At 34.9% G+C, this 9833-nt stretch overlaps 1 protein-coding gene and 1 pseudogene across 1 annotated transcript; both read left to right on the plus strand.

Moving 5' to 3' along the window:
• Nucleotides 1–1166: 1166 nt before the first annotated feature.
• Nucleotides 1167–4164, plus strand: LOC126688934 (GTP-binding protein SAR1A). The gene is made up of 3 exons (XM_050383874.1): nt 1167–1600; nt 1704–1835; nt 3519–4164. The coding sequence occupies exons 1-3, from the start codon at nt 1472–1474 to the stop codon at nt 3837–3839; spliced, it is 582 nt and encodes a 193-aa protein (XP_050239831.1). The 5' UTR covers nt 1167–1471; the 3' UTR covers nt 3840–4164.
• On the plus strand, nt 2789–2915 carry LOC126690638 (small nucleolar RNA snoR83; annotated as a pseudogene).
• Nucleotides 4165–9833: the final 5669 nt, after the last annotated feature.

Here is a 9833-nt window from a genome sequence, read left to right on the forward strand (position 1 = left end):
TTGGGTTTTTATGGGGTTCGGCCCAGAAAAAAGATTCACTGCAGTAGATGGCCCTTTTGTTTTCTATCATTCTTGTGGCCCAGATAATATATGGGCTTTTTTAGTTCTTTCATTGTGACAAGAAAAAAAAAAAAAGAAGAAGAAGAAGAAGAAGAAGAAGAAGAAGGAAATTATATAGTAATAGTTAGCCCTTCAGCTTTAAAATGTAATACTCAGCCAGCTCATTGTTCAATTATTATTATTATTTTTTAAGAATAATGATGCATCCATAATATTTTTACAATAAATCTTAGTTGGCAAATTGTTATTAGTTATAATATGAGTCTACCATTAATAAACATGTATATAGCCCAATGGGCATCCACAGGTACCTTCCCTGTCCAAAAATGTATATACCCATATAAAATCTTATAAGTGAATATATATAGCCCTAAAAATAAAAAAATATTTATAATTTATTATTGTTATTTTTATGTGACAGGTTGGGAGGAAAGTAATCTTCACCTACACCCTGAACCCACTACATATTAAGATTTAAATCTCCACTCTCACCTTATACCCTATTTGCTTTATGGATTGGTTAAAATTAAATTACCATGTCTATCTACAAGGACTTTTTTGAATGGCACCTATGTATATGTACACATTACAACATTCAATTAGGTTTATACAAAAAAAAGTACTTTTTTTTTTTAATGGAAACAAATAAAATACTTTAATATCCATAAAATGTCCCCAAAAAAAACTTTACTAAAAACAAATAGATTAAAAAAAATGTTTAGCAAAAATTAAAAAACCAATTTATTTTACTATTTAACTAATTTTTACCTTTATTTTAGCTATTTTAACAAAAATATATTCAATTTCAATGAAATAAACGAATTTCAAACGGATATTAACATTTCACTCAAATAATTTTATTTGGAGTGGAAGGTCTAGGACGGTGCAACAAATCCCGTATGGTCAAAATTCAAATGACACGTCAACACAAAAAGGGTCTATGTTTATTGCTTACCCACCCACCAAATACAATTTTATATATGTAAACTGTTTTATATAATTTTTTTTTTTAAATAGCTCTTTTTTTAATAAATAAAAGCCAGCCTAAGCTTTTTTTTTTTTTTGAGAAACTCGCCAGCCTAAGCTAGCTAAGCATAACTCTCTCCTGGTGAAATTAATAACACCAATGCTATTTACCACCAGTTGTAAAAACGCTCAACTGTATCTGACCAAACCCAAAACACAAACAAACAACACTCAATACCAATGAGTCCATATTTCTTGTCATTCTGAGTTTTCCACCTTCCTCTTTTCCCACATACCTTTTTAGCAGCAAGATTGGATCTTGGCTCGATCTGGGTCCTTCTTGTTCCTTACCAATTCGATCTGTGTCTTTTTAGAACTGAGATCACAGCAAATTCCTCACATTCTTTTGAGGCTTTGAGAAAGAGAAAGAGACACAGACACAGACATGTTCCTTGTTGATTGGTTCTATGGTGTCCTTGCATCTCTTGGCCTATGGCAAAAAGAGGCCAAGATTCTATTCTTGGGTCTTGACAATGCTGGCAAAACCACTCTTCTTCACATGTTGAAAGACGAGGTGGGTGTGTTTTTGTCTTTACCTTTTTCTCTGTATTTTGCTGTTTGAGATTGTTTTTCTGAGATTTTGGAAAATGGGGTTTTGTTTTTTTGGTTTTTGGTAGAGACTAGTGCAACACCAGCCAACTCAGCACCCAACTTCGGAGGAGTTGAGTATTGGGAAAATCAAGTTCAAAGCTTTTGATTTAGGTGGCCACCAGATCGCTCGCAGAGTCTGGAAAGATTACTATGCTAAGGTACATTTGAATTTGATTCCTTTCTTTTTGGTGTCCTCTCTATTTTATGTTTGTGTTGTCTTAAAATGTATCAACTAAACATGATCTATGTATTTCTTGTTGTAATCCAATGTTTGATTGCTCTTATTTTGTTTTTTATCAATGTTATTGGATTGGGACTCGCTTCTGATCCACACTATAATTCTACACGTGGATTTGTCAATCGATTCTTTTAGAACATCTTATAATGGATAAATTGATTGGTTACATTTGAAAGTCATTCATGCTCATTTGATTCTTTGAATCTTTTGATTTTGATTGAGATTATTTGTATGAACTACTGGAAACTATAAGCAGATCTCATTGTATTAGATTTTACTATATACTTTTACTATAAATTAAACCAATGACAGAATTTCTTTGATAATCTTATAGGCTGTTATATTACCTACAACTTTGAACAGGACAAAACTTAGGTAGTTCCTTCAGAATTGTACTTTTGGTTCCCCAATTAAAAACCATGCGGTTGTATTGGCCAATGAACCGCATAATTGAATTCAATTGTCCTCTGGGGCAGATAACATCTTTTGTGCTCCGCTGGTCAGCCACATGGTTGAATTGAATTTGGAAATATAAGGTACTTTCCCTAAAGAAATGCACATAAGGTTTACCCTTTTGAATAAAGCATTTCTTCATTCTTTTTAATCTTGAACATCCTTGAGTTGTGAGAAGGGTCAGCTTTCTAGCTGAATTATTGGAATCATATTCTTCGTAGGTTTGGTCTAATAAGTGCAAGTTTGTTGAATTATTATTCATGGTTCTAGCTTTAGTTCCTTGTGTACACATGAGAAATCCTTTGCTGCCTTGTCAAAATATGATTTTTAATCCAACTAGTAGTCAAGTGGAACTTCAGAAGAAAGAAAAGTATTGCCTGCTCCCTTAGCCGCAATGATTTAGTGTGCTATGCCTCCATAATCCCAGATATATCTTCTCTTATGTTTATCTGATTCATGGGAGGCAAATATTGAACAATGGAAGTTTTGCTGATAGCACCTTTTTTGTCTTTCCGGAGGTGTTTTAATAGTAGCTTTCCATACCTTCCTTCGAAAATCCACCATGTCTTGTGGAACCTGTTCTCAAAGAGGTCAATTTCAGGTTTGAAAGAGAAGCTGTAGATTTATTAGATCAAGGTTATTTGTTGATCTTGGAGATTTAAAGATCCAAATTGGGGCTGCTTCTCTTCATTGAGGTGGTATTCCACCGTAGTTTTTGTTTAGATCGAGTGGGAAGACCTGCCCATTGAAAAATGAGTTCAAAGTTTGCTCAGTGGTAAATATTTCCCCCATTTAGTTGTATCACCTTTCAATAAATTTCAGAATGAATACTTCATTGGTTCTTCTCTGCTCAATGTTTTATGATAGACTCTCAGACTTAAAGTGATTTCCAGCACCTAATATTTTTTGAAATTCTGAGTACAATACCATGTAAAGAACAAGTTGGTCTCGATCCTGGTTATGGTGTTTAATTCATTTGAACTGGCATTAACATACCGGCTCTTTGCGACCAAATGAAGGAGAAAAACTCATTTAGCCCTCAAGTTTAAAAATGCAAATCTATTTTGACAATGACCCTTTTGGAACATATATATACATGCCAAAGAATTGAATGCTGACCATCTATTTTTATATTTCCATCCATGAACAGGTGGATGCAGTGGTTTACCTTGTTGATGCCTATGACAAGGAAAGAATTGCAGAATCAAAGAAGGAGCTAGATGCCCTCCTTTCAGATGAATCCCTGGCTAATGTTCCGTTTCTTGTGCTAGGGAACAAGATTGACATTCCTTATGCAGCTTCAGAAGACGAGCTACGCTATCATCTAGGACTGACCAATTTCACAACTGGCAAGGGGAAGGTGATCCTTACAGAGTCCAATGTCCGGCCCTTGGAAGTTTTCATGTGCAGTATTGTTCGCAAGATGGGCTATGGTGAAGGCTTCAAGTGGCTCTCCCAATATATCAAGTAGAGGTAGAGTAGGGGGATAATGATCGGCACTGTATTCTTGTGGTAACCTTCCGCAATTTTGAAGCGCTTGACTGCAATGAGATTGGAAGAGAAATCTTTTACTATTTATTTCATTGGAATTGAAGGCTTTTCAACTGCATAATTTTTTTATCCATATAACGTGCAATTTCAAATTTGTCTTTTCCAAACAAGCTTTGACATTGGGCTACTGTTCTCTGCTAGTTTTTCTGCCTCTGATTTGAGCATTGTTTTTGTTTTGAATTCATAATAAATTTTGAAGTATCATGGTACATTTATTGGTTGAAAAAAAGAATGTTTTCTTCTAATGTCTCTTGCCATTGTCATATAACCTACTTCTCTGATGATAGTCAATAAATCAAGGGTGTTTTAGTCAAGGAATGTTGTTCCATTTTTCTTTTCAAACAATGGCCGTGACAATGTTGTTCCATTTTTCTCTTTAAACTATGACAACAAGGAGGAGCTTCCAATGCATGGTAGGTGAGACTTGGGGAGCATTTCTTCTTCTTTTTATTTTTATTTATTATTATTATTATTTTTTTTTTGAGAACAAGTTGAGAGTGAAACTTAATGGGGATCGCAACGCATTGAACCACGTTTATAATAAGGGAGATCAGCTTTGATGTGTCCTGACACCTAACTCTTAATTGAGCGTGGTCTTCTTTTTTATATTTTATTTTTAAATTTTTGTATCAACGGTAAAATATTTTGGAATTATTTATTTCATTTGTTTAGGTAGCTAAGTTATTATCAGAGCATCATCATTTATATTGATGATATAAATCTTACCAAATTTTTTTACGCAATTGGATAAGCATTTTCATCCGGGAATGCAATGAAAATTTATCTTACATCACCAAAAACTAGTTTTATCTATTTTACCTAACTACTTTTCAAACACATCTCACATCCTATTTTTTATTATTTTGTATCATATTTTATTAAAAAATTCATTTTTTTCCTTTTTCCTAATTCCTAACCCAACAACCTACTACCATGGTACCCATATCTACCACCACTAGATGTGTGTAGTCAACCCACTAATCTACCAAAACTAATCCAGTCCAATTGTTGCCAAAATTTTTTTACAATGGATTGGGTTGGGTGCGGGTCAATAGATTTCCATTAAGGGTCATCAAATAGCCCATGGCCCACAGCCCGACCTAGAAAACCGACAGCCCATCAGGCTAATGGGCGGTCCGGCCCATTGTTATTGAAACCTATGGGTAGCCCACTAACCCAGTGAGTTAGGCAATGGGCTAGTTTTTATGCCCATGGACACCCGGTGGGCTAGCCCAGTAGCCCAGCCCGTTGGCCCAAGCCGTTGCCCAATCCAATAACTTAGAATTTATAACAAAAATATATAAGAGGTGTCTGAAGAATTGATCTTGAGATATTGTAGAAAAATTTCTTAAGAGAACTCTCCCAACCACTAAGATACTTAAAGCAATTGTGCTAAACTTTGTTTATTAAATATATATTTTTCTAGTAGTCTAGCAAATTTGAATTAACCATATAATATTTTTTTTATTAAAGATAAAAATAAAAAACTATTTGAAGCCTTAATTAAAAAAAAAAATTAAATAAGTTTCCATCAACAAAACAAAAAAATTAAATTGATTTGACTGTAAAAAAAAAAAAAAAATTTAATTAAGTATTAAATTCTTTGATTTTTTCCTTTAAAAAAATAGATTGATTATTCCCTTATAAAAAATGATTCTTTATTTATAAAAATAATAAAATAATATGCTAACACAATTCCATTGGTAGTCCATTAGGCCAAACCTAGTAGCCTAGCTCGTTTTAGACAAAATGGGCATTGCCTATTGGTAGGGTCGTGGGCTGGGGTTTTCTCTTTTGTCCCAGCTCGACCTGGCCTGGCCCATTGACGACCCTTAATTTCCATCACCATTGTAATGTGGTGGGCCTTGTTTGTAGTGTTGGGTTGCTTCTTGCTGCACTAGGCCCAAGTTTTCTAGATGCGGGAATTGAGACCGATCCAATTGTAACTCAATTTGGTCCGGCTTGCGCACAAACTATGCCTTGTTTGCCAGGAACATGCTTGCGGTAGGCAGAGTTATTTCAGATAAGTTGTGACAGACAGACATAATAATAACAAAATAAAATATCCTGGCTACTTAATAGAAAATGACCAAATGATCCCTATTCAAAAAACATAATTACAGTAATAATAATTACTTTTAGAAAAGAATAAAGGGAACAAATGGTAATATATATGGGTTAATCAAAAGATAAAGAAGTCAGATTGAATCTGGTCCGCAGGAGCAAAACCAGAGAGGAAATAACGTTTCTTTTCAACGCAGTTAATCTCCCAGGAAAGTCCTGTCGTGGAAATTAACTACCTTGAGGGGAACAAACCTGAATGGTTGATGCACAAAGGACTCCTCTTGATTTTGACAGAGAGCCGGATTTTGTGAGGGAGAGAGGGAATCAATCTATTGGTGCATGCCTGCCGTTCTAACTCTCTATCTATTTTCTTTTTGGTTGTTCTCTTTTCTTTCTTTCCCTCACACTTGTTTCTTTCTGTTTCCTGGTATATCTTTTTGAATTCCTATTCCTTAGTTATGGTTCCCGTTGTTGTTTTTTGTTCATGGCTAGGGTCTCTTTTTATAGTGCCTGCCGTGACCGAATTTTACTATTTTAGCCCTTAACCTCCTTTGTCTGGTCTGGGTGTACTTACCGACCACCACTGGTCCGTCTGTGTGCCACCTCCCGTCACCAGAAAAAGAAGGGTATTTTGTTTTTTGTCTGCTGTGGCACCTTTTCCTACTACGGTCTGGGTTCTTTCTCTCTCCCTATCTCTCATGGCATGCACCTAGTGGTTCCAACTCAGCTTGCTTCTTTTGGGTAGTATATCATCCCAGCAGGACACTTCCCCTAAAAGAGCCTAAGCAGGAACCTCAAAGAATAGATTTTTCCCCTCTTCCCACCACCAAACCATGCCCTCTTACCTCTGACCCACAACCTCACCATGCCCTGTATTGGTTGGGTACAGGTTGGTAGTGCTTGGGCCTTTCCCGTGCCTCCCTTCCGTGTGTGTCCAAAATCTGTCTGCTGCTCATTTGTCTGCCATGGTCTGGAGGCTTGCCTGCATAGTTTGTCGTCTGTTTTCTTTGACCTTTTATGTGAGCTGCTTTTCGATTTCCCGCTCCCCTTAGGAGCTGGACTTTATTTGATACTGGGCCTTACATTTCTTTCAGCCCATTTCTTGATTACCCTCATTTTCTGCCATATTACTCTATCATTCCTGCTGTAATAACTCAATCCTACTGGGCCTCTTTAGGCCAGCCGCTTACTCTTTCCCCCAGTGGCTTGGCATGGCTATTGGTTTTCCTACTTATGAGCTCCTGTGTCCCTTTTGTTTTTCCCTTGGGCATCCTTGGTCCATTTGCTTTCTTTGGGTTTCCTTGGCCCTTTAACTAGCTCTGCATTCTCATGAGCTTTTACTAACTTCATTGGACTTCCCTGGCCTAATTACTTTATTCTCATCTTTAAGATTCATGGGCCAGCCATTAACCCCTTACTTTCTTTGTTTGCATTACTTTAGGCCTACAGTGGCCCATTCTCACTTTTCTCTATCATATGCTGCTCATGGGTATGCTATTTCTCTCTTTTCGGACTTCTTTAAGCCCATTTGCCTCTTCAAGGCCCATTTGTTTATTTCATGGGCCTATGATCCATTATTCCTACCGCTTGGGCCTAATGGTTTTGCCATCTGTTTGCCAACCTTTTGCTGCCCTTGTTGTTGGGCTTTCTTCTTTCTTCTTGGATTTTCAAAAATGACCCTCAACAACCACCCAAATCAATTTGCAAACTCAAGCTTGAATTGATTTGAACTCTAGCTTGCAAACCCACACCAATTTGCAAACCCAACCCACACCACCCAAATTGATTTGCAAACTCACTGCACTCTAATTGGCAACCCCACACCTAGATTTCCAGTCGCGCCGCTAGAAGCCCTCAGCCATGCATGACACAAAGCCCCATCTCCTCCATTGTTGGCCCAAAAGATTTTTCTAAGCCTATGTAACTGAGAGAGAGAGAGTTAATTTTGTGTATTATGTATTCAATTTTGCATTTTAAGAGTTTTTGTACTCTTGGATGGGAATGCTCTAAGCCAAGCCAACCAACTAACAAATTTTTGTTATCAATTATTACAATAAGTAGGAGAGATTGAACTTTAATTCTCCTTGTAAAAGAAACCAAACAATGTGAGAAACTAAACAATGCCAAAAAGATATGACGCTCTTAAGCAATGCCGGCTCAATGGGTGAGCTAAATAGGCAACCGCCTAAGGCCCCCAATGAAAAAAGGCCCCTAAATTTTTACCAATAGAGATATTCCTATACCAATAGAAGTATTAATTAAGCCCTAAATATTCACCAAAAAATAAAAAAGTAGTTTTTTTTATCAAAGAAAAACTATTTAAAGAAAATATTTTCATTGAATGGGTCAATCATTTAATCTCTCACACATAAATGTTAAAAGAACTCATTAACCTTACACTAGTAAATAAATTTATACTCAAATTCTATTTAGAAATATCAAATATATAACTTTATTAAAATTTTCAATCATAATTTTTTAGTATTTGGTTACTTCATCCAATGAATAGTATTTATTTTAGTTGTATAGTCATTGAATAATGCGATGGGTTCGTTTTAATTTATAATTTTTTTCTAAAAAAATAGATTTTAAATGAAAAAAAAAAACAAAAGTTAAATAAATATTCTATTAATATTCAAAATATAAGAATAGACCTCACTTGAAATTATCGTCTTAGGCCCCACAATTCCTTGAGCCGGTCCTACTTTGAAGTTCGTACCAACCTATTGACAACCCAGAACTCTAATTGCTATAGCAATTCAATTCCATTTATTGAGATAGTTTCAATTTTCAACATCATATAGGCAATTGACCAAAGCCTTTGATCACACCCACCAAGGGTGGGTGGACTTTTTATTGTGACATGTTGGTCTTGGCATACTCCCTATTTACTACCTGTATTTTGTAAATGACACAAGTGATTTTAAAAAAATTAATTTTTTTTACACAAGTGGACTTCTTATAGAGTTTGTGTTGTTGCTCTCTCTCTCTAATATGTGTATAAAAATAGTAAATTTTTTAGGTTAAAAGTAAAGAACTCTCTTTTAGAACAAAAACAGTCACTCTTTTCTCACTTCTCTTAAAATTCAATCCACCCATTAAGAAAAATGGTAAATTATATTATTATCTATACTTTAAGGGTAGTTTAAAATTCAATCACATTCAAATTAAACCCCAAATTTTAAGACTGTTACAAATTAAACCTTATAGTTTCATTAGTTTCAAATTAAATCCTAAACTTTTAAACTTATATCAATCTAAACCCCAAAATCAAACCCAAAAAGTTCATTGTTTTATTTGAAAGCATCCTTAAATTATTTTATTAATGTTGTGTTTGTTTGAAGTAAAATAAATGTAAAATTTACCAAAACAAAAAACCCTTCTCACCCAATATCACAAAAAAATGTTTTTTTTAATAGAATTAAGATTACACCTAAATTATTTATGCACACACACTTTTTCTTTAAAAATAAAAGACACACTTATTCACACATAATCTCACAACTTATCAAGGTGATAAGTTATTATTATGTGAAGATTTTGTGTTTGTGGTAAGTTTCTGTAAAAGTGGTAAGTTTTACAACTCATTGAGGTGGTAAGTTGTGATTGATTTGTAATAATTTTGTGTCAACGACAAACCCAAAAAAATAATATTATCAGTTATAACTTACCATCTATGAAAAACTACAGATTATTACGAGTACGTGGGTGCATATAAAAGTGGTGAGTATGTAACTACTTTCCCATAATAGCAACAGAATTGTGTTTTTGCCGAAACTGTGCTCTTATAGTAGTGTCTATCATACTGAAGCAATCTGTGCAAGTCTTCCCTTCAATGCCTTTGGTGTCA

The sequence above is a fragment of the Quercus robur genome, chromosome 6 (assembly GCF_932294415.1).
Source record: "Quercus robur chromosome 6, dhQueRobu3.1, whole genome shotgun sequence".
NCBI lineage: Eukaryota > Viridiplantae > Streptophyta > Magnoliopsida > Fagales > Fagaceae > Quercus > Quercus robur.